At 39.0% G+C, this 26,040-nt stretch overlaps 1 protein-coding gene across 1 annotated transcript; it reads left to right on the forward strand.

Annotated features, from left to right (window-relative positions):
• The first annotated feature begins 625 nt into the window (after nucleotides 1-625).
• LOC121909011 (polypyrimidine tract-binding protein 2-like) lies at nucleotides 626-25,098 on the forward strand. The gene is made up of 17 exons (XM_042429370.1): nucleotides 626-716; nucleotides 4,290-4,311; nucleotides 4,729-4,780; nucleotides 5,514-5,677; nucleotides 6,018-6,089; nucleotides 6,188-6,259; nucleotides 6,353-6,511; nucleotides 6,830-6,940; nucleotides 7,730-7,898; nucleotides 14,614-14,691; nucleotides 16,392-16,504; nucleotides 19,954-19,987; nucleotides 21,936-22,028; nucleotides 22,499-22,615; nucleotides 23,200-23,299; nucleotides 23,435-23,512; nucleotides 23,792-25,098. The coding sequence occupies exons 1-17, from the start codon at nucleotides 709-711 to the stop codon at nucleotides 23,919-23,921; spliced, it is 1,572 nt and encodes a 523-aa protein (XP_042285304.1). The 5' UTR covers nucleotides 626-708; the 3' UTR covers nucleotides 23,922-25,098.
• Nucleotides 25,099-26,040: the final 942 nt, after the last annotated feature.

Genomic DNA, 26,040 nt, shown 5'->3' on the forward strand with positions numbered 1-26,040 from the left:
TTCACTTTGTTCTATTTTGCCAAGACATAACTCCATAAGACTTGGAAGAATTACCAGACCTATTACAAATTAACTGAACCCCATACCCACTTTAAATAACAAATATGGTTTAAGATCATTTTTCTATACATACAGTAAAATTTGGAACAAAATCCCACATCACATCAGAAATTCTCCCACCTTTTTATAATTAAACATTTACACTTATATTTCCTTCTTCTGAATCAAAATTGTAAAAATTAATTTCCCAATAATCAACCTTATTATTGCTATTATGCTGTATTCTTTATTTACAATCCACTCTTAAAATAGGTATGTTTCAGCCCATGTATACAAAGAATATTTACGAAGAATATTCTTTGTCTAACTTGTTAACTTTTATTATCTGCCTGTATTGTTTTATATTTGTATTGCTTTTTGAAACCTGCTGGAAACCAGTTTCTAAACTGAGTCAGGCCTGCAGCTGGTAATGGTTTTACATTGCTCTGCTGTTTTGTTTTGTTTTTCTTGTCAAAAAGAAAGATGAAAATGAAAAGTCTCACTCTGTGAGATACCCTCCTGACCAGAGGGTGGCAGCATTGCACTCAGTGGTACTTTGGGTTTCCAGCAGCCATGAAGACATGAAGAAGAAAAACGCCCATTTTGCTCCACTGTCAGGCATCCAAGTGTGCTGAAACAGCAACAGACAGAAGAGGACAAAGAGCTGCAATGGACGGGTACATGTGTTCATATTTCAGCTAACGCTTCTGAGTGCACTTTCTACAGCTATGCATGTGACAGTTAGACTGAAGCTCAGTTAAAGATATGCTAGCTGTTAGCTCAGCTGCAAACCTTGATGCTTAATATTGTTGAACCTGACGGTAGCTAGCTAACACCGCCAAGTGCCAACCGAGAAATGTGGTGGTTCAGTGTCGTCCTGTTTGCAGGGAAACTTATATTTACTATAAAACATGTCTCCAGGGCATATTTAACGTATCATCTTGTTCTTGTTACTTCGGCAGTGTAATAGTTTGCGAGATAGTTAGTACAAGGTAATAGCCGGTGTGTCTCCACTGTGGTGCGTGAAGTGTATGTTACTGTTAGCTGGATTACTGGCATTTAGCTGCCGGCACGAATGAAATGCGTGCTAAATGTTTTTATGATAAATGGCGACAGTTATTGTCGGTCATTATTAGCGTAACAAGCTATTGGCCCTGACTGTGTGTTATTAATGTCCTGTCAGTGCTGACTGCTGGCGTTAAATGTTAACTGAAGTAATGAGGGTCCTTTGTCTGAAGCTGATGTGAGCTGCATGCAAACTGCCGGCTGAGCAGCAACATAACTTCAGCTGTTCTTTATGACTGAATTTAGAAAGTATTTTAAGTCCATCCAACTCATAAACAAGAAGAAATGCGTACATACATATACAGTTAGTATGCTCCAAGAATTTCTTTTGAAGAAATCCGATTTTATTGCCAAACGTTTACTTTTCTGTTAAGTTATTTTTTATTTATTTTTATTATTATTACTTTCATTTCATGTCCTGTCACCACATTGAATGTATCAACCAATTGAAAGTGAAGTCATGTTATCTTTATTTCATTATGATGCCTAAGTGTTTTCTGCTGTTCAATTATGATAGCAGGTGATCCAGGTTCATCATTAATACATCAAGCGGTTAAGTTTCTGTATGTGCTGCTGCCACATGGAGATAATAGCATATGCAATAACTAAATATGGCATGGCAACGTTTGAAAAAATATCTAAGAATAAATGGTGCTATTAAGATCCCCTTTACGTTGTATTGTAAAGCAGGTTAGCTTCCATTGGTGTCCAGTCTTTGATGCTGCTTGGACTTCCTTTTCTTAAGCAAAGTGATGAAAAATGTTGCTTAGCATGTTAGGATTTTGTAACAGTTTATTAGTTGTGCATAACAACCTTAGAGGATATGAGTTCAATTAACCAATATTAGTGTTTTAGTAATTCAGACAAAGAAATGCTAATTTCTTGAACCTATGAAACTGAATAGATTGTTAGTGAACCAGGAGTATGAAAGGCAAGGCAAGTTTATTTGTATAGCACATTTCAACAACAAGGCAAAGTGCTTTACATAGAGCATAAAAGGCATCAAGACAGAATATAAAAGCAATGCAAGTAAAAAGACATTTAAGTATAATTTAAAAGTGTTAAATTTGGAAATAAAAAGAAGCTAAAAGGGAATAAGCCAGATAAAAAAAGTTACAGTGTAAAATATTAACCCTCAAAAATGCTTTCCATGCAAAACCAAACATTTCAACACATATAATGCATGATTTTTCTTTAAAATGTCACTCAGTTCCCATGTACTCAAAGTAATGTGCCACAATATTTTCATCCAGGTTAAAGTTACCACAAGGAACTTTTAACTGGTAATGAAACAGTCTCAATTCAATACTGATACCTCTATAAGACCTACATAAGCAAACGAGACCATCAGTGGGAAGATTGGCTGTTTCTATATAGTTTATATATAGCATTGTGGTTACGTTCTAAAGCACAAAGAAACGCACAGTACCTTCCCACAGTGTGTGGGACCTAGGTGTATGAACAGTATTAAAGCAAAGTTAACTTTGTTTCACCATCGTCATATTACAATTATTAATCTTACGTAGCCACAAAACGATACATTACCTCATCACTATGCATCCTGCAAACAGCTGTGTTTAAAAAAAAAAAAAAAAGTGTTAAAAATAAGTTGCGTCTTTCTTTCACTCTATCTAGGCTAGATCTTTACAGTGGGCGGTGGTGCTCACTTACAACGGGTGTTTTCCCCGCTGCATTTAAGCAAGCCGAGTCAACCCACTGCTCAAAAAACCTACACTCAACACAGCCCAGGTTGAAAACCACAGACCGGTTTCACTCCTGCCCTTCCTATCAAAAATACTTGAGTGCACTGTCTTTAACCAAGTCTCTGAATTCCTTTCTGAGAACAACCTGTACAACCTAAAACAGTCTGGCTTTAAGCAGAGGCACTCTACCGAGACTGCACTCCTGTTGATTATGGAGTCACTACGCTCAGCTAGAGCTGCTGGTCAGTCCTCAGCCCTTTTGCTGCTGGATCTGTTGATACAGTGAACCACCAAATCCTCCTCTCCACACTCACTGAGCTTGGTATCTCAGGATCCGCCCTCCACTGGTTTATGTCTTACCTCTCAGGGAGATCTTTTCGAGTATCTTGGAGGGGAGAAGTGTCCAAACTGCACAGCTTATCCACAGGGGTTCCTCAAGGGTCAGTGTTTGGTCTCCTTCTTTTCTCAATATACGCCACCTCACTTGGCTCAATCATCCACTCCTGTGGTTTCTCATACCATTGCTATGCTGATGATACCCAGCTCTTCCTGTTGTTCACACTGGAAGACCTCACAGTCTCGGCTCGGATCTTGTCATGCCTTGCCGATATATCGGCATGGATGAAAGAACGCCACCTTCAACTCGACCTTTCAAAGACCGAGCTCCTTGTCATCTCAGCCATCAGCTCGAATCAACCCAACTCATGCCCACAAAGTCTGCCAGTAACTTGGGTGTCATGATCGATGACCAACTAACCTTTAAGGTTTACGTGGCCTCAGTCGCACAGTCGTGTCAGTTTGCCCTGTACAACATCAGGAAGATCAGACCCTACCTGTCTGAGCATGCAGCACAACTCCTGGTACAGGCTCTCGTAATATCACACATCGACTACTGCAACTCCGTACTGGCAGGCCTCCCCGTATGTACGTTCAAACCTCTGCAGATGATCCAGAATTCAGTGGCAACTCTGTTCGATCTGCACCAAAGACCCAGCTCTTTCGTGAACACCTCTGCACTTGATGGACTGAAAAGCAAAAATGCCAACAACAAAAAAAAAAATCTGCTTCTATGCAAACTATGCACGCTATGCATTGCCTCTGTGCACTGCCGGTTGGCATCTACATCCTATTGGACTCAAACTTAGCTTTATGGCACTTAGTCATGTTGTTCTCTCCTGACTAGATCCCTGCTTGTGTTGCTTCAGCTCTCAGATGTACGTCGCTTTGGATAAAAGCGCCTGCTAAATGAAAGTGTGAATTGAAATGCAGTCCTCATTCTTGGAAACGGTAACGCTTTTGTCCATAGCGGCCGCTAAAATCATCACAAATTGAAAGTTCCTTGTAGTTACTTTAAACTTTCAACAGCACCAGTCTCCCTTTCCTTTTGTGTTTAAATTATTGCATTTTCCTGAGAATTCGAAATAACATTATTTCTTGTTTTTCTTTTTCTTTTCCATCTCCCTGCATTCTCTCCACTGGCAGTGATGTTGCGGTTGGTGTGAAGGCAAGTCTTACTTTTTATTGTGTTTACCTAAACACACTTGTATTTCCTATGTCTGTGTGGTATTGTCCATAAATGGACTCGATGTACACATGTGTGAGTGAATAGATTTATCTTATTAGTGTTTGGGTGAAGTTACAAGATAATATGCTATAAAGGTTTGTGTTAAACTTGAGAAAGTAATTTGTAGTTTTGTCCTCTGTTTGCTGCTTAATATTATGGTGAGCAATGACAGGATGTCAGGTGATTTTTATTGCATTGCTGTACAGTAAGGCAGACAGCGATTATACAGTTTGACCTCCTGTATGTTTGGTAGCATCACGTCATTGTGCTTATATTAGTAATATTTTTAGAGTTTGTCAGAAGATGGGATGTGAAGGAAAGTTTAATTTCTTTTTCTGTGTTTTCTTAACTTTCCAGAGAGGCTCAGAGGAGCTCAACATGTACGGTAGCAGCCCTAACTCTATGACTGGTGAGTTCATCCTTAACTAGGATGGGGTTAGCGGTGCAAACCACCATCATATAAAGAAGTAATCCATCCAAAATGGGGACAGGGTCAGGAAGTGAAAGTCTGATTGTGGTAATACCTAAACCTCAGTGGGTCCAGAAATGATAGAGGCTGTCTGGGATTTGGAGGAATGAATGGCATGCCTGCACAGATTATTATAAACCTGGTAAATATATCAGAATAACATATAAAGGGAGCTGAATAACCAGGTTATTGTATGTTAAACATTGTATCATGAATATGATTAAAACCAGGATTTGCTTTTAGAGTGGAGTGTAAATTTACTCTTGTGCATGTACACCAACTCACTGATTACTCAACCTGCTGTTGTAGACATGACACAGATCAGATGTAAAATAAAGTAATTTTGCTATGAAAAGATCAAAGGTCATAGGGATGCAAATGAAAAGCAGCATTTTTCAGTACAAACAGAAAAATATTTTATTTGAAGAATTTGTGCATTTATTTGTTGAGGAAAGAAACGTTTGTTTTTTTTAAGCATGTTTTAATTAAAAACCTGACATGACAGTGTGACTGTGAGTCAGCATGCACAATACCAGCACCCTGAAACTGAAGCAGCTAAATGGAATTCAGACATCATTCATTTTATGATAACAATAATCTCGAGTTGTGGTGCCGTATGACTGTTTAATTTAATTTAATTATTTTGTTTGTGTGTGTCTGTGTGTGTGTTCAGCGAATGGCAGTGACAGTAAGAAACAGCGTCTGGATGAATCACCTCCCTCCAGAGTTCTCCACATCAGGAAACTTCCCAATGAAGTGTCAGAGACTGAAGTCATTGCTTTGGGGCTGCCCTTTGGAAAAGTCACCAACATACTCATGCTGAAGGGGAAAAACCAGGTGAACAATTGCAAAACTCTGCCCCATCAGGCAATACTTGGTGGTGAAAATGAAACTACAGCAGTGTAAGAATCACAACCTGTAGCGGTTTGGACAATTTGAATTACCCTCAACCCCACAAAGGATACATGGTTAACTCATGACCCTAAAAAAAAAATGCTTTCAAAAGACCTTTTGGTATTGTATAAACAATATAAATAACACAAAATGAACACTTAAATAAAGTTAATAAGGCCAAACATTTCAGTTCTAAACAAGAAAAGGACCATTACACAAAGTCCTGGAGGTGATTTGTTCTTTTTTTTTTTTTTTAAAGTTCAATGTTACTGTGTTTTTCAAGGCGTTCCTGGAGTTGGGTACAGAGGAAGCAGCCATTACCATGGTGAACTACTACACAGCTGTCACACCGCAGGTCAGTGTCCATTCATGTTACACATAATGCATATTTTCTGTTTTTGTTGTAGAGGATGATTACTGAATTGTGTATTATATGGATCTTTCTCTTCTTAGGTCAGAAACACACCTGTCTTCATCCAGTACTCCAACCATAAGGAACTGAAAACAGACTCGGCTCTGAACCAGGTATGCAGATAGATGTATTTGTACACCAAACATCAAGTAATTGACTAATGTAGAGAATTTGATGTTGATCCATTGTTTGTGCTTTCCACCTAGAGGGCCCAGGCAGTGCTGCAGGCGGTGTCAGCAGTCCAGGATGGAAGCTCTCCATCCTCTGACCCGGGAGTTCTGGACCTAGCTCCACCTCCAAGCCCTGTCCTGCGAATTATCATCGACAACATGTTTTATCCTGTGACGCTGGACGTTCTGCAACAGGTAGGACCCGTCATCTAGATCCAACAGTTTTACATTTGTCCTGATGTTTGAACCCTTGTTATCTGTACAGCAAAGAAGAGCCTTTCTGGAGAGGAAAATATAAAGAAATCAACAATATGTTTATGATCACCGCCACCCTCTCAAATTATGCATAAGGCATCTCAAAAGCCCATATTGGTTGAACTCAAACTGTGATAATAATTATGTGTCTGCAAGCTTTAAACTAGAATGTTAAAAATGAAGTTTGATAAACTGTCATTTAAATCAAGCTTGACTATGTTCCTGTGTTATTCTCCATGAATTATTTGATTCTTCCAGATCTTTAGTAAGTTTGGGACAGTGATGAAGATTATCACCTTCACCAAGAACAACCAGTTTCAGGCTCTTCTGCAGTTCAGCGACCCCGTCAACGCACAGCAAGCTAAACTGGTAGGATCAAACACATAGAAATTATGGCTGTTTGTTCAGAAAATATTAAAAAAAAACAACAGGGGCCTGTTTCACAAGAGCAATTTGCAAGCACTGCTTACACAACAATCACAAATGATGCCACCATCCTGTTTCACAATGATTATCATTCACAAATTGCACATGTGTAGAAGTCCTACAGTTCATAGTCATGTGCATGCATGTGTTGAAAGTCTGCTGTTTCTTTTGATTAGTTAAATGTATGAGAAAATGTTCTCATGTCACAGCTTGCATGTTGCACCTTTGGTGAAACCGGCCACAGGTCGACAGGTTTTCTGTGGGTGTTTTGTTGACTTTCAGTAAGCTTCCATGAGGCTTTGACAGTGTGTCATTGGCTCAGACTAACACAGAATGTTACAGCAACCATAGAACTGATTGTAGTTTTGCTAGGTAAAAGAAGGTAACATTCATTGTATGTACACATATATATATATATATATATATATATATATATATATATATATATATATATATCAAAATATTTTTTAATATGAAAATCAATTGTTGAACATTTTATGTTATTTTCCACTCTTAAGAGTGTGAGCAGTTTTGGTAGTACATCATCTCCTGTCTGCTTCATGAGACATCATTTACATTTTGGATTTAATCTCATTCTGCCCAAAAATTAGCACTTAATATCTCACCTTTTTTTTTTTTTTTTTTCTTTTAAATATTTTTGGCACATAACAACATATGAGAAGAAGCACTGTTAAAACACTATTATGATTCTCTCTCCCTCTTTCAACCCAGTCTTTAGATGGACAGAACATCTATAATTCATGCTGTACTCTGAGGATAGATTTCAGTAAACTGGTCAACCTCAACGTCAAATACAACAATGATAAGAGTCGAGATTACACCAGACCTGACCTTCCTACTGGAGACGGAGACTCAACCAACAAGGATCATTCTTTATTGGGTAAATACACCTCTATCTTCATCTGTCTACCCCACATCCATTCCAATCTGTCTTTGAGGTATAGAATAGATTAGAATATAACTTATCTTCGGCTCACCAAACACAAGAAACAGCAACATAAGGACAGACAAACACATAGACGAGGTCACATTATACATATAAAACAGTTCATGTTAATGTCTGTGGCTTAAATCTTGTTAGTCACTTTGTAGAGTTAAGAATACTGATGGCACTGGGGATGAAGGACTTCTTAAATACATTTGTAGTAGCTCTATGGCTGAAGAAAGGATGGGAGCTACCTGCCAGGATACTCCTCACCTTCTTCCTCGGCCTTTCTGTAACAAGTTGAGTCAAGGGCTTTTGAGTTTCATCAACTATTCTGCTGGCCATTAACACAATCCTGGAAAGTTAATTTTTATATCTACAGTTCAGGTGACTGTACCAGGCAGAAAGATGAAAAGTTAAAAAGACTCTCAACAAGAGTTTTGTACACGAGTTCTAAAATCTGATGACTGACTCCGAGGTCGCTCAGTCTTCTGAAAAGACAGAGTTGCTGTGAGCATCTCTTGAATATATGTAGTTTCAGAGAAGCTCACCTGGAAGTCCAGAACCGTACCAAAATATTTAAAGCTTTCCACAATTTCAACATGTTGGCCATCAAGTGAAACTGGCTCAGTTTTCAAATATTGTTTTGTACAGATAATTAATTCTTTTGTCTTAGCCACATTGATTTCTAGCTGGCTGAAAAGGTGCTCACCAAAGTCAATCAAAGAATACGCTTCTTTGTCAGAATTTCAAAATTTCTGGACAGGAAAGCAATGGTGACCCTGGCAGGATCCCTGGTCCAGCCTTATTTTGACTATGCCTGCTGTTCATGGTACAATGGCCTAACTTCGTACATTAAAAACAGACTTCAGACTTCTCAAAACAAGATAGTTAAGGTTATTCTGAAACTCCCCATGATAACCCACCTTGACCCTTCTCATTTTGAGAGCCTTGTGTGGTTGAAAATACAGAAGAGTCTCTCAGATCGAGTTGTGCATCGTACATAAGTTTCTGCATGGTGCTGTCTCTCAATACCTAAAAAATGATCTCATCCAGGTGAGGGAGTTGTTCCACTAGGGGCAGTTCCACTGACTTTGTTCCTCCTAGGTGTAAGAGTAACCTGGGGAAGGAAACATTTTGTACATGGCAGTAAATCTGTGGAATAGATTGCCAGGAAATCTTAAAATCATACAAAGCATGGGAGGTTTCAAGCTGGTATTATGAATTGGCTCAGAGGTTATAGTAGGATATTATGTCTGATAATAGGGTGTCTTTCTATATTTTATTTTCTTATTTTATTTTAATTATTATGGATAGACCCAGACTTGTATATAATCTGCTGAGGGGGCTGTGAAATAATGTTGATATATTCATATATTTATCTCTGATGTACAGAGTTGTTACTTAGTTTTATTAACTGAGTGGCAAGTAGGACCAAAGCACTGAGGTTATTAATACTGTGAGAACCTGCTGAGTGTATTGTATTATTGTTTTGATCAATGTTTTTGTGTCATTGCCATGTCAGATCTGCTGTCTTGACCCCTCCCCTGCCCACCCCCCCCATCCCCAAAGGGACCACAATAGAAATAAGCCTCTAGGCTTTATTGTGTTATCCCGACTTTTCCTTTTATATAAGCACTCAACACTGTTTTTAAAATGAAATTGTCAAAATCAATCAATCAATCAATCAATCACTCAGTACCACTCCAACACACCCTCACCCTCTCCAATCTGCCTCCATTTGTACGTTTTTTTTATGGAAGCTACATCATATTAACCCCCCCCCCCACCATAGACCCATTTGTGTAGGGGGGGGTCAGGGGATCTCTAGGGGGAGATAGCAGGTCAACAGTATATGCCACATAGAAGTGATATAGGCTACATCATCTGAAAGCTGGGAACCGGTAGATTAATTCGAGATGCAGCGCAGCACTGTGTGTCAAGTTTTTCTAGTCATAAATCTGTTTTCGCCCAACCAAAACACAATATTTTGGTTGGGCGCTTATTCAAATTTTGAAAGTTTGGAGTGTATAAGGGCTCAGAACATTCTGTTGGAAGTATATTATGGCCATTCCTATACTCATTTATGTCTTAGAAGTTGTTGCAGCAATTTTTGGGTTGGTACCATTTATTTAGATGACATTAGTTAGAATTTTGGCCTCTTGAGAATTGATAAAAATAGTCAAAAATCCCCCCAAAGCACCACATTAAGACACCAAAACCTTGAGGAACACCATAGAAAAATTCATGCTGTGATTTGGTATCAAAAACTTTTGACATTTGGCGATATCTTATTGTCAATATATCTAGGAAAGCCATACATCCTGTGAATGTCCTGGTCTCTAGTTTGTGGTTGTAAAGTTTCATGAGGCTGTGATTATCCTAGAGGTCACAATAGGTCATTTTATACAGTGAGGTCAAATTCCAAAAAATAGTCTCACTACACACACTATGAAATGGCTACTATGGGGACTAACATCATCACATGTTGAATACAATTAGGCTCATTGAATCCAAAAGAGTCTCAGCTTTCCAGTCATACCCAATTTATGTAATTCCAAGACTGTTTAAGGACCCCAGTGTGCAGAAATATTCAACTACACTATTTTTAGAATAGGTGAAAATAACACATTTATACTGCATGCAAAAACCTGCATGGTTTTTTCCAAAAACTGCATGAGATTAGCATAAAGTGGGCATGTCTGTAAAGGAGAGACTTGTGGGTACCCATAGAACCCATTTTTATTCAGACAAGCTAGCATGACATGGTACCACTGGATGCCTCAGGTCGTCTATGAAAGACAGTAATGTCGACCGAGGATGTTGGCGTCCTTGTGGAGTTTAAGAGGATAAATGCCATCCCAAATCAGTGAACAGGGAGTGTACATGGACTTTAATGCCCTTCAACAGTGAGTGTGCATCAGTGTTGGTGCAGCAGAAGAGAAAAAGACATACAGATAAGTTTCCTGTTCACAAACAATCAAGGATACGTGTGCAGCAGGGGGGTAGAAAACCATTAGTCATAGTGCCATGATAGCTTATATAGAGGCATTTGAGAGTTAAGAAATACAGCAACTGTATGGAAACCAGTTTAATTACCCTTGAGAAGTACATTTTTTTAAGACGCTTGGCATTTCCAAAACCTTTTTTAGCCCACGCCATACTTAAAAACATCTGTTTGCTCTGGCTAACAAACATGACACGTGGAATTTCAATGAGAAACGGCACCAACCCAGACTACACAAAGTTAGCTCTACAGAAATTAATTGTATTTATGGAAATCCTGCTGTGTTTACCATCAAAATATACCAGACACTATATATAGTACATGCCAGATGGCTTCTGTTGGAGGACAAACTCAGATGCCTGCAGTGTGAGCATGCAAAACGTCACCCATAAGAAACTGTGTAAATATTTCTCTCTGAAAAATGATAAGCATAACAACGTAATGCATACTGATCGGTCTGTCACTTCTATCAGCTGTACTAAACTTGCACGCTAAAATGCTTTTCACACGTCAAACCGAGCAGCAAAGCATTGATCATAGAGCCTGATAACACTTCACAAACAGCCTTAAACACACAGTAACAATGTGAGCAGTCTTCACTTAAAACCAGAGTTTCTTCCTCACCCGTCAACACAGAGTGTCCTCCACAGCTGCCATTCTGACTTCATGCAGAGTGACACTGTTGTAGTGTTGTAGGGCTTGTGGAGAGGGACTACTTTGGGATTTCTCTTCCATCTTTCCCTCCCTTCCATCTTTCCCTGAAGTGTCAGCCAAAAAGTAAGCTTAGACTGAGCAGGATTCCTGGCCAGACTGGGGACAGGTTTTCAGTGGTGTGCACATGTTGGCCGTCTAATACTGTTTCATGACAGCATTTTGTCAGAATGGTTTATTTAGCAATATGAAAGTGAAAATATGTATTTTTATGGTGTATTTAAAAAAAATTCTGAACTATGCTGCATGAGTAAATAATGCTCATGCTGGGTGGTATATCAGTGTAATTTATATACTTTGCAGTCATTTTCTGGGATTATACAGTATTACAAAGATGTTGGACTTGACAAATAATGTCTTGGTGTTTTCCACTCTGTGCCATTTTACAGATTCAGAACATTTATGCTCAAATGATAGGTTCCCTTTTTTCAAGCCTGTCTGAAAACAACAGTCAGGCAGCCGTATGAACAGTCAAATCATTCTTCCTGTTCATACTTGCCATTGAGAGATCACTTCCTAACACACATCAGTGTAAGTGATAGGGGACTTTGTGGGGGTCTTTGTTTTCCTCTGCAGGGTTTCTTGGAGGGATAGTAACACAGAGAGGACGTTTTGTACTAAAATGATGAACTTTGGATCTTTGCAGAGAACAAAAACAGTGGATGTTGTCCCTGATCACTTACTTTGAAATCACTGTCGGAACAGATCTCTTCAGTGTCAGTGTGAACAGGAGGAATGATTGCAGCAAGCAAAACCTGTTTCAATGATCATTTGGGCATCTGACTGTTGTTTTAAGACAGACTTGAAAAATGATGGACCTATCCTTTTTTAAGGTTGAATTAGAAATAATTTTTTCCCACTTGTCTTTTTTATAGTGGTTTGTAAGTTGCTCTTAGATTTTAATAGCAAGTACCAGGAAAATCTTACAACAACTGTACATAGTAGTGTACAGTGAAGTAGGAAAGACGTGAAATATAGTCTAGAATGTCAGAATGTACAAAATAAGCTGTGGCAGGGTGATTCGTGACCCCATGGCCAAGTAACACGTTGCAAATCCAAGACTCCATTATCACCAGCTGATGCAATATAAAAGCTTCTGCCAGGTTTACTGCCTGAGGCTGGAGATGATGGAAACACCAGTCACTCCTTCTTTCTGTTCCTTCCGTCTCTCCTGCACTGAGCCAGTTAGCAGGAACACCTCAATGAGCTGCCTACTGAAAATAAGAAACATAGTGGTTGTTATGTAATAGAATTGTGGAAAAATGGCACAAATTAGACAGATTAACTAGCTGGTTGTGGAGGCAAAGTAAAAGAGAATAATTTCTCTATACTGTGGAACTATTCCTCTATTCATCCTTTCATCTACATTTTTCATCTGTTCCAGCTGACAACATCTTTGTTACTATTTTTTCATCAGGGTGTCAGGGTCTGTTAGCCAGGATGAAGTTTATTGGTCCATCTGAGTTGACATTATGGTGTGCAGTTTGTACTGTTTTTACACAGCAGCAGTACTATTCCTGTTTCTGCTCAGTATCAGGTGACAGGTTACTGGTGCGCTGCAGAGTCCTGCTGTGACGTGGTGTTGATAATCTGCAATGAGTTTTATAGTTACTATTTATTTATGCGTAACTGATTGAGCCCATTTGAAGATGACATCCTGCAGTGATGTGCATCAGCTCAGGCTGTTTTGACATGTTGTGGTTTCGCTGCTGTGATACCGGTTCAAGATCATCAAAAGCTCCAGTGTTGTCAGTTTAATGAATACTTTATAAATTGTATTATATTGTAATTGAGCGAATGCAAAACTAAATGTACAATCAAATGTTTTATGATTAATTTGTAAGTAATCTTGAGCCATTAGTGTGATTATTATAAACAAAGGACACAGTTAGAGACAGGATTGGCAGCTTCCACCAGTGTTAACACTGAGTTTTATGTTGTATGACACTGGGTTGGACATGGCAGGACAGAAGTGTGTATTGAGTATAATGTTAATGGAAGAATACATTAATACTACTTAATACCAGTAACATCCTGCATGCTTTACATGTGACTTTTATGTTGATCCTACAAACTCATATGTTCATTTACTTTGACACAGTTCATCTCCAGAGAGGTTGCCTATCTCTGACAAGATTGTAATATACACTGATCTTAAGGCTTAATCATATCATCACTGCAGTAGGAGGTATTAAACTGTCTTAATGGCAAGTTAAAGATGTATAGGACCACATGAAGAGGTGGAGGTGCAGTTGAAATTGATACAGCTGATTCCTCATTGGAATACAGAGGTATATGAAGCCAAATGCATCTACACTACATCTACAGTTTCTCAATAGTTATGGCCCTGAAATCAGTGCAGATGTTTAGTTTTGTCTTTAATCGAGTCTCAATATGTTTAGCCAAGCCCCGCCGCAGGCATGAAAAAAACATCAATGCATTGCTGCACCCTGTCACAGATTGACTCCACAGTGTCACAGAAAAGGTCTGGTTACAGGTATTGAAAATAACGGTGAAATATTTGAATGCAGTATTTGTGATAAGAAATTAACAATTATATTCCTCATAAAGTCCTCTGTTGACATTTATATTGTCAGTGGAAATGTGGCACATCTCCACAGCAGTGAAAATCAAATGTCTTAATTTCATCATGTTGGTAAGCTATCATAATAACCTGGTTTTAATTATAATCACCGCATAGTCTGCTGGGAGCCAGATAATTAGTTCAACTGAATTTCAGTTTGTTTCTGGCACCGAAATTCTAAAACTAGCTTCATATACAGTGTATGTATAGTTTTAGATAAGTATGTGACATATTGACAATATTTAGTCATTATGGTATAATACTGTTAGTGTTAATATTCTACTGACTACAGCTCTCTTGTGATAATTGGTGCTAGGTTAGAGTGGTCAGTATTTTGTGGTGTAAATCTAGTTGTCATTGTCTTGTAGGTACCCCATCTGGAGCACTAGCTTCCTACTCTAGTGGAGGAGGTTACTCATCTTCTCTCTCCCTCTCACAGGGCGGAGGTACCTATCCTTTTTTGCTTTTTATTTAATTCTGTTTTTCCATCACTCTGTCTCTGCTGTTTGCTGTCCTGTCTTTTGTCATGTCCTGCTATGATTGTCTAAATGCGTCACGACTGGAGAATAGTTTTTATATAAATGTCCTCCGTTGTTGGTTGATATTACAGCTAAATCACTAGATGAGACAAATAATGGCCTTAGGATCGATTATTAGCATTCATGATCATTTTAATCCTTTTGAGCAGATGGGTACGATGGAGTTTTCTCTATTACATATTTATTATGCACTTAGTATATTTCCCTGCTTGTCTACTGGAAGGCATTAGCCTAATTTAATTGTTAAGAGATATTTTGTTCAGATGTACAGATTTTTTTATTATTTATGTGAAAATGGTAGAATTGAAAGATTTCTTAATATTAGCCAAAAAAAGCAGCGATTGACAGTTAGAGTTGGTTAATGTCTGTACAGCTCTACACTATGCTGTTTTAGCTGATCCTTTGAGAAAACTGAGGTTCCTCAGCTAGTCACCACTTGACCATCTTCCAAATTTTAGTGGAAAAAGACATCTGTCGGGGAAGAATTGATTCACTTCCTGTGTATAGTGGCTCAAAAAGTACAAATACAATTAATTGCATATGCAGAATAACAGATCTTGTACATAATGTTTGAATGTTTTTTTATTCTGAATTCATGACCTTAAATGGTTTGACTACAGTTCAATATAATGCTTTCTAGATTAAATTCAGTTTTAGAAAGTCTAGCAAGGCTCTGAAAACTTCTATTCTCAATTAGAGATTCTTACTCTGAATAATGGGATCATACATGAATACGCTGTTCTCTACAAAGATTACAATAGTTTATTTCACATGAGAGATTTCTGTGTTGGTGTTTGTCGCTAGTGCTCTTCTGGCTGGTTTGAAGTTGGGCTGGGCTCAGTCAGAAAAAGGGATGTCATGTGCTTCTATGCACCAATCACACAGATATGTCATTTGTCCACAGTTGTTTTCATTGACAAAACTTTTAAATGAAAGGTCTTTAAACTTCTTACATCTGTTTTGATGTAACTTGCCCTTTGATTGGAATGAGGTCGCTGGCTTGGTGAGCGTTTAGTCACTTCCCCCTCATATAATACTGACTCCCAGAATCACAGTAGATCCCCATGTATTTCACTAGAAGTGACATGTAAAAATGCAAAACTATTCTGTATTTTTTAATTTACTATTAATTTAATTGTTATAAAGAAGCCAACTTTTTCAATATACCTGTAAATAGTCATTTATGTTTTGATCAAGTTGAGGTTGTTTAGGTTTTATTAAAAAATGCTAGTTTAAAGGTTAACCAAGCTTTGACATACTATCATACCATCAAGCACATCAGCATCCCTGCTTTGAATGTCTTTGTTCTGTTTTTCCATTCCTGTTTTTATGCACGTAGCACTGTGGCTTGATTGTTACATAGAGTAGTATGTACTGCATTTCTATTGACTATATTTCTGTCACATAGAATCTATTCAGTCTATTAAAGAGGATGTATTACTCTTGGCAAAGGTTCATGTAATTTATCATAATTTATGTCAAATTGCAATTAACATTAACAAGAGCATTAGTCTCTTTAGTGTTGTGTTTTTAAACTAATGTAGTTTTAATGTGATGTATTACATATTTGATTCTAATCTCTTTATTCCCTTGTGCTTTCCTAACAGGAGCCATTAGTCCTCTGAGTGCTGCAGCGGCGGCCGCAGCAGCTGCTGGTCGTGTTGCTCTGTCTGGGTCCGGAGTGTCAGGAGTCCTGTTGGCATCCAACTTAAATGAAGAGGTACACTAACCACAAGCATAACTAAACTGTGAATATTGAGCAGGCACTGCTGAATGATTCTCCTTAGATGATAGTCGTGTGAATTCTTGTGTGGGTGTGTGGTTGTATGTGCACTTAGCCCACTTAACAGCATGATTTATCATGCATCCCACGTGTAGTATAATTAAGATGGATTAAGGTCACAGCGTGACTGTAGGTCCTAAGTTCTCAAAGGATAATACTTCATCTTAGACCGTTAACTTTTATAAGCATTAAAATATCTTAAATACTGATGTTATAGGTTTAATTTCTTTCTTTCTTTCTTTTTAAAACACTTTCAATTTTCAAACCTCTCTCCTAAAGTAATTCTTTATTTATGTGAATTATATGTTCCAGAAAATCCACACAAGACATTTATACATGTGTATATATATATATACATTCTACTGAAACATGTTAATCACTATAATTTGCCAAGTGGTTCAAAAGTGTGACATCACTGTGTGACCTAGTGAAATACCCCTTTATCTTGCTCGTGTGTGTATATGTGTATGTGTAGATTGTTTTTTGTTCTCCGTGGACTGTCATAGGTATCAAATTTCAAGGTCTCAAAATATTTTCAAGTATTTTATGTTTGAGCACATTATCTGTCTATTTCAGATCTTAAACGTTCTGTTGTGTTTTTGAAGCTTTGTGGTTTTCTCTATATCTAAATAATTACATACTTTTATCTTAGATTTCTGTTTATTCTGTCAATTTTCTGTTTATTCTCTAATTGTAAAAGTGCACCCACACTGTCATCTGTATCACTATACCTCCAATATCTGTTATCTGTTTCTGTGTGTCCATCTCTAGCTGAGCTCTCTCTCTCTCTCTTACTCTCTCTCTCTCTCTCTCTCTCTCTCTCTCTCTCTCTCTCTCTCTCTCTCTCTCTCTCTCTCTCTCTCTCTCTCTCTCTCTATCTCTATCTCTATCTCTATCTCTCTGTCTTTTGTCTCTCTCCCTGTTGAGAGGGACTTCACAGTGGAGTGGTGGTTTTCACAGTTCTGCCCTCCTGTGGTAAAGTCTTGGTGCAGCAGCTGCGTAACAGCATACACTCCTCTCTGGTGACTGATTGAGAGCTCCTGTATATACTTGTATGCTCAATACAATCCAGTGGCTAGGTAGCGGTTGTGTGTGGTGAGGCCATTCTTCATGTTGTGAGTGTTGAGTTCATGGGATTGTTTTTCAGTCACTCGTTCATCCTTTCTCAAGCGTGTCATCAAACGGGCAGACTAACATCTATGGTCAGATTTGAGTCATTTTGAATGGAGTTAGCGTAGCAATAGAAACCCCAAACAGAAGCTAACATTTCTTACTATTAAATCTCAGTTTGCCAAAGTAGTAGATGAAGAGTGAGATCCACCTGGCAGTGATGTTGATTGATGTGCTATCACGTCCTTAATTTCCAGCACAGCAGCAACTGAGCTGAAAAAGAGAACATAGTCAAATGGGGGTCCGTGGTCCACAAATTAGACCACGGACCCCCATTTGATAAGATATTGTCCCAGGGTCCCCCATCTGATTTTTGCTTTTAGATGTGTTATTACAGAAAGTGTATGAAACCCATGATCAAAAGAGTCATACATCCTGTCACTGTCGTACTTATGGATGGAGTTATAGTGAAAATAAATTATTCCCCTTTTTGCTGGGGACCCCCTGGAACCTCCTCAAGGACCCATGGGGGTTCCCGGACCCCACTTTGAGAACCACCGCTTTAAACTTCAGGTTGATTGAATACTTACTAGAGCTAGACCGATAATTATCTTATTGCAAACGTGTCAGTATCTGTGTATATGTCGTCCAATAAGTGACAAGAAATTACATCACAGAAAAGCCAAGCCAGGTTTATGTGTCACTATTACAGTTTGTCTACCAGAGATTTTACTCAAGCTTAGTATGTATCACCACAAATCACCAAAACAAATCTAAGGGATCTGTATGAAGAGTGTTTGTGTTCCGTGCTTACATATTTTTTTATAAATGACTATCAGCCGATAAATCGCTTAAACATTGACGTCAGTATCCAGTGTCGGTTGGGCTGTAATCCTACATTAGCCTGAGTCATAGACTCTATTTCCTCAGCTTCTTTTGGGGGGAAATCACATTTCCTTGTTTTGCATGAATGATGGTGGTGGTGAAGGCCAGATCATGGTTTCCACGTCTGTGTACACAGACAACTGAGGACTTGCACAAAGTCATCCGGACACACATACGCCTCTATACAATACATACTACGCACACATGTTCCACGTGTGCGCGCTAGAAAACAAGGTGGTGACCTCTTGACAGCAAGAGGAAGAACTTCTTTGTTGTATTCTGCAGAACAACAAGAAAAGGTTGAGAGCTTAATGAGAACAGAACACAAACCAGGCGTCCAGTTTACTTTCCTAACACATGTCCAGTAGACACACTTGTAGTGCGTACAATCTGCACGGTCAAAACGTTTGGGCTGTGCAGACGTCTGCAGAGGAGTCATGTGTCACATTGACTTGTGTTCTATTATTAAGTTCTACTGGCTTTTAGTTGATTTTAGAAGCTTTTTGCCTTGAAAACACTGAAAATAACTTTTTTCATTAAAGTGATCACATTGAAGTTGTTTATTTACAGTTCCTCTACATGTGTCAGTCTGATCTGTCACTCATAGACAGTTGTCTTGCCAACATTTATCTCCAGTTACATGTGATCTGCTTCATGATACTGCTCCTGTTTGGTCTGATATCTCCTTCCACTCACTCTTTCATTCACTTGTTTAATTCCTGCTTTATTCATTTCTTACATTTATTACCTTCTTCCCATCTTTTTCCTCACTGAGAAATACATCCAGCAGGGAATGTGTGTGTGTGTCTGTGTGTGTGTGTTAACAGAAGTGGAAGAAGTGTATGTGTGTGTGTGTGTGTGTGTGTGTGTATGTGTGTGTATGTGTTAGGAATGGAAGCAGCAATCATTCAGACTCCGTTGATGTTCCACTGATGCTCTGTTTACTGACCTCTGCTTTGGTTTTTGTCCTCCTCTCCTCCTTTCTCCCTTCCCCGCCTCCTTTCTTCCCTCCTCTGCTCCTTCCTCCATACATTTATTCTCTCTCCATTTGCCCCTCCTTATGGCCCTACATCCTTAAATGTTGTACTTTTTTTTAAATTAAAACCTTTCCCCTCTCATGTACGTTTACCCCGAATTTCTTTCACCCCCTTTTTTCCTCTCTTAACTTTTCTTAATCCGGTCTAACCCGACTTTGGCTTTGCCGTTTTGACTCCCTCCCCAAACCTCCCTATGCCCCTCCATCTTTGCTCCACCCCACATCATCATGGAAACCACCACCTCCCCCACCTCGTCCAATGCTGGGCGGTCTGATCTCTACCTTCGTCTCTCCTCTTCCTCCTCCTCTGCTCCTCCTCTTCCTGTCCTCTGCTCTGCGGTCTCTCTCTCTAAAGATGGTCACGCCTCAAAGTCTCTTTACCCTCTTCGGTATGTTCAACCTCTACTATTCTATCTGTATATCTCTCTCTGTTAATCCAATTTTGTTCACTTTCTTCAGTGATGTCGTGGACACGCTATGCCTCTTTATCTTTCTGTATCTATCTATGCCTTTCCTCTATCATATTGTACACTACAGAGTTAAAATCCTCTGCTGTCGCTACATTCAAAGTGAGTCTGAGAGATTGTCTGTTTGGTCAGCTTATCTAATAACTGATGAGAACAAAGACACCAAAAAGCATTCACGTGTTGTTGAAACTCGACGGCTCGGCAACACGTAAAGGCAAAACCCGATCCACAGTTTGCAGATGGAACTCCATCACGTCGGGGGTGTATCTGTACAATAGGAACGGCACGATAAAAAGTGCTCACTTTGATCACATGTTATGTTTGCCTGCATATCTTTATCTAAACTCTATTTTCTTCAATTTCCTCGCATTAAACACTAAAACGTGGTTCAAATGCGGTGTGAAACTTCTAAAACAAGATTTAGATTTAAAGGAAGCAACACTGAGGTGAGTGACTGATTGCCAGGCCTGTACCTCCTGTAGCTGCTTCACCATAAATCATTTTAGTCAAGCGGTCAACAATAATTAGAGGTGTGATGACACAGCAAAAACGATGAAGATCCAATCTGTTGTATAAAAGGAAGCAGATCTACCCTCGCTAAGCTGAGATGCTAACAAAACTAGCTGAACCTTTTAGCTTTCATTGTGCTCTTTTTTTTTATGAAATTAAATTAAATTACATGTAGAAAACATTTCATTTTAGCAGATTCTCATTCCATAAATTAGTTCTGAAAGCAACTTTACAAAAGGCCAAAATAAAAGTTTTGGTTGTTGTCTGGTTAATGCTCTCTGCATAATAGTTTACTACAGGGAGAAGTACTTCTGTCCTACAACAATACATCTGTTAGTGGAATGTGTGGTACATGATTAGGAGTCATTTATTCACTATTAGCTATACTAAGATGTCAGGCTAGTCTATTATCATGATAGTGTGTGTTAAATGGTTTCATATAGAACACTGGAGCCTCCAGTCTACCTGGGACATGTGGATTATTTCTGTGTTTATGTTCTCACCACATTAATAGATAAGTTGATCATGACAGTCCAGTGTACTCATTCTAGTTTGTAAAACCTTCATCTCTTCCTTTTCTTTTTGCCTTTTCTCTCTACATTTTGTATGAATCAAGTCCAGTTATAGTGCACCTTTTCATTTTATATGCAAGTTCAAATGGCGCGACTGTGCAGATGGGATTACCAGCCACTCAGTCACCTTAACTAAGCCTATCATAAGGGTCACATTAGACTGTCAACCAGCCCAACAGTTTGAATATTTTTGTCCTTAGACTGTATTAGACCAGTTTTAGCTACTTGAGGATGTTTACATTTATCTTTCTAAAAATACTCACATTTTGAGGTGTTCTTTCTACATTCACTGTACACACTTCTTTATACAGCATGTTCTGCTTTAGGTTACTTTTTTCCTACACTGTCCATTTATAGTTTAATCACTTACTTTCATATTGGATTTGTGAATCATGCACATACTGTTCAGTCAGCCAAACAGCCAAAGTTTCAGTTGTGTCAGTAGTAAAGCTCAGCTAAGGTGTCTGACTCTTATCACTGGTTGACAGTCATAACATAAAACTTCTCTGTGATACTGAAGCGTTTGATTGAGTCTCTAGTGGAAGTCAAATGGGAAGATTCCATCTTTTCTTTTCATTTGTCTTTCTAGCACTAACTTAATTCCTTCCATCCTTCACACCTCTCCTTTTTTTTTTTATCTTCGTCGGCTCCACCTCTCCTGCTCTGTCTGTTCTGTCCTCCTCCTCCTCCTCATCTCCTCCTCCACCCTGCTCTCTCTTGCTTTCTCTCTCTCTCCCTTTCTTGGTCTGCCTCTCTCTCTCTCTCTGTCTCTCTCACCCTACTTGTAGGAGTCTATGGTGATGTCCAGAGGGTGAAGATCCTCTACAACAAAAAGGACAGCGCTCTGATCCAGTTGTCAGATGGCAACCAGGCTCAACTTGGTGAGTTTTGATGGTAGTAGTATGTACCACTAGTATGATGACCAATAAATAATCATTTCAATAATGAAAGTCAGGGGTGATGTTGGGCAGTGTGGCTTTATGGTTTAAATAATGAGGATCCCACTGGTCAAATTAGTTTGTAATGATTTGACATTTTGAAAAGTGTACTCTAAACGAATGATAAATTCATTCAAGTCTTTTCTAGTGTTCAGTTAGTGTTCAACCTGACCATGTGGTGAAATAAGGCTAAGAAATATCATGCATATATTCTTGCATTGTTATGTGTGGAATTCAATCACCATCCTAGAATCTGATTCCTAGAATCTGTGTAACCATAGAACGATTTGATGGATGTGATATGATAAATGTATCAACATGAAACACTGTACAGTATTTGCAAACGTGGAGATGCTGTCAGGTTTTTATACTCCTAATCTGCCCATATCTTCTGTTTTTCTCACTCTCTGTAGCTATGAGCCACCTGAATGGTCAAAAGGTGTTTGGTAAAGTGATGAGAGTGACGCTGTCTAAACATCAAACTGTGGCTTTGCCCAGAGAAGGATTGGATGACCAGCTATTAACTAAAGGTAAGGGGGTGTATCTGCATCCTGGAGTCACTCATTTATGGTGTCAACAGCCAGATCAGATATTCACAGGTCTACGCCAAGTCTTCAAATTAAGTTTAAAGCCCTTACTGTCCAATATTCCTCTAAAACTGTTCAAAAAACGCTTCCCAAAACATTCAGTGAGACCATTTCTACCTCAATCACAGTATTGGCCTTAAATGCTAAGAAGGCCTTTGACTAAGTAAGCCAGAGTCCAGATTTCACACATCATAAAATTCATTGAGAATTGTTCACTAACAAACTGAGATCCACCCCAATCTCAGATTGACAGAGGCAAAAAAACAAGGGTGCTCGCTCCCACCATCATTGTTTTTCATCGCCTTGAACCACTGACAGATGTATTGATACTCCATAAAAATATATAAGGGAGTTGTAATGGGAGCTGGGAACATAAACTTGTTTGTTTTGCAGATAATACAGATGTCTGGAGTTTTAGGTTCCACAACACACTTAATTTAGTTTTTTAATTTAAGTTTTCTACATTAAAGAATTTGCACCTAGCATTATTGTCGCCATAATGTCAATATTTTGTTTTTGTTGGACAGATTTTTCTGGCTCGCCACTTCATCGCTTTAAGAAACCAGGATCCAAAAACTTCCAGAACATCTTTCCTCCCTCGGCAACTCTTCACCTCTCCAACATCCGGTAGTACAACACTACACATAGTAGTCAGATGACGTTCTTTCTGTGCTGGTCAGGAAAATAGCTTGGGCGTAGCGATCTCTTTGGCTTCATGTTGCTTTGCTTCAGGACTATAATAGTTTGTCTTTGCATGTCCAGGGATGGAGTTGGAGAGGATGATCTTCGTCTCCTGTTCTCTAACAGTGGGGGAACCGTCAAGGCCTTCAAGTTCTTCCAGTAAGCAGCACATCAATATGATGCTCTTTATGATACTACACGTCTACAAATTCTAACACGGAAATTGCTAAATTTCATATCTAGGTACATGTCTACTTCTAAAATTGAAAAGGAGATGATATAACGAACCACACTTGTAATATCTTCTGTACTTTCTACATGTAGGATTAGAAGCTTGTTATGCTATGGACAAACCTAACCACAGTTCCATGCACACACACAACACGTGAGCTTTTATGGTAAATATTGAACTGTTTGTTTCTGGTCTCTCCTCATCAGGGACCGTAAGATGGCCTTGATCCAGATGTCATCAGTAGAGGAAGCGATCCAGGGCCTGATGGATCTTCACAATTATGACATGGGAGGGAATCACCATCTGAAAGTTTCCTTTTCTAAGTCCACCATCTAACCCTCTCACACAACTCCTAAACCTTAAGATCTATGACGAGCGAGGAAGTCACCACCGTTGTCCTCTTTTCCACATTTTCTATTCACCTCTTCTGCACTATCCCCAAACCCTAAATCAAGTAGAACAATATTTTATCACAGAAATGTGTCCAAACCTTAAAATCCAAAGTGAAACATTAAAAATTGTTTTCAGTTAAAATGTTAAGAAAATTAAATATTCCATAATGTACATTTTCTTGACCAGTAGAAGCAGTACATATCTGAGTCCTATCCCAAAGTCAGTTTGCAATGTCCCACTTTGACCCGCGACAGCTGAATCTTGGTTTTGCTGACCTCCAGAGGTGTAACTCCTCACCCTGCTGCAGTGATGTAAAGTGCACTCCAGGGTGTGTCAGTGTACTGTGACATCACTGTTGGGTGTCCACATCCATCAGTGATATTGGGTGTGGTCAGAGGTGAAACAGACTTGAAACCTTGAAATGCAGCTTTTCACCTGGTGTTTTACCCAGAGATCTCTTTTCCTTGGATTTCTATTGAGGTTTGAGTTACTGTAATTAATCATCTGGTATTTTTCTGAACATTGAGTCGCCATGTGAACTACCCACCCATTGTATTCTTTTCTCAAGCAAATACCAATTTAAACTCCAAACTAGCAGTCATTAATTATATGACTCCTCTTTTCTTCTCTAACAGGCAGCCATCAGCTGCTGTCTTGAAGATGTTTTTTGGACAGTGCAGTTTCTGACACACACACACACACTCAGTGTGCTGGTTCACTCCTGTATATTTGTGCACTTTGCTGCATTCATTAAAAAAAACTGATATTTGGACATTTTTCCAAGCTACAAGCATAAGGAAGTACATGGTGGTGTCACTGAAGGCTAAAGTGTGATTCATGCTGTTCTCTCCTCTCATCTGCAATGTAAAAATGACCAGTTTGATATGACCAGCACCCAGTGATGCATTGTAAGGATTTTAGCAAACTTCACTAGAACAACTTGCAGCTCTAAAGCTGGAGTGCAGGACTTTTGTCTCCCTCTTCTGGCATTAAGAGTAAAGGGGGCGCTTGGCTGTGAATACCTAAGTACAACGACGTTACTAGGACAAGGGGAGGACATTTCTTATTGTTTGATAACGTTAAAAATAAAGTTAGACTTTTCTATCAGCTTCACGACTCTGAAAAAAAAAGACAGCAGAAAAGAGAGAGAGCTGAGAGCACCAGCAAGTATGAGAGAGCAGCTGTGGTCGAGCGAGCTTGAGTGTGAATGAAGAGAGGGAGCGCTGGTAGCAAGAAAGCTGGTGAATCAGATCAAGAAAACGTTAAGTTCTAGAGCACAAACACCCCCCACACACCTCGAATGACAGGCACACAGAGAGGGCCAGTAAAAACGGATATGTTTTGACGGCCCACTGGGATTTGTCCCAGTATACCCGATGGCCAGTACATACTGGCTGTATCCTACTGTTGCGGCTGTAAAACAGTGGTTTTGAGCGTCACACAACCACCGCGAAATGACTCGTTTCATTATCAGAATTTGATCCATTTGGTCCGATAACATTTGGAAAGTCTCGAATAGCCGCACGATTAACGGCCAGCGCGGGAATGTCGCCCCGACATGAGATTTAAAACTCTTGTATACTGTGAAATTCAGAGAGGTTTACCTGGCGGGGATAGGCTTAACTAGCATTGTGTGAACTCGTTTGGCTTGAATATAACGGACGTTCATTTCTATGTAAAAGTTCTGCACTGCAGGTTTAAAAATGTTGCTGCACCACACAGAATCACTTTAAATGTTTAAACATCAATAACTCAATACTAAGAAATCCTCAAAGTAGATAGCATAAACTTTTTATACAGTGTGGTGCAATTTCGAGATTTTAACAGGCATTTTTCTTCTTTAACAGGCATACTTTCTCGCTGTTATTCCCATAGCTGAATAATCACTTTGAAGCTATTTATACATGCTGCTCATTTGATAAAAAGCTGCAAGTTTATCATATCACATTTGTGGGGATGTTTAAAGGAATTCTGTGAAATGGGAATCATAGTCTTGAGCTAATGATACCTGTTTAGGACAATTGAATACCCCTAAATTTCTTTGACAAAATGACTTGGAATG

The sequence above is a fragment of the Thunnus maccoyii genome, chromosome 12, assembly GCF_910596095.1.
Source record: "Thunnus maccoyii chromosome 12, fThuMac1.1, whole genome shotgun sequence".
NCBI lineage: Eukaryota > Metazoa > Chordata > Actinopteri > Scombriformes > Scombridae > Thunnus > Thunnus maccoyii.

Excerpts from the sequence above, each read along its gene's own strand:
- LOC121909011 (XM_042429370.1), top strand. Across the intron at positions 4,312-4,728 it reads ATGTTGCGGTTGGTGTGAAG|AGAGGCTCAGAGGAGCTCAA; the intron begins GCAAGTCTTACT and ends TTAACTTTCCAG. Across the intron at positions 7,899-14,613 it reads CAAGGATCATTCTTTATTGG|GTACCCCATCTGGAGCACTA; the intron begins GTAAATACACCT and ends ATTGTCTTGTAG.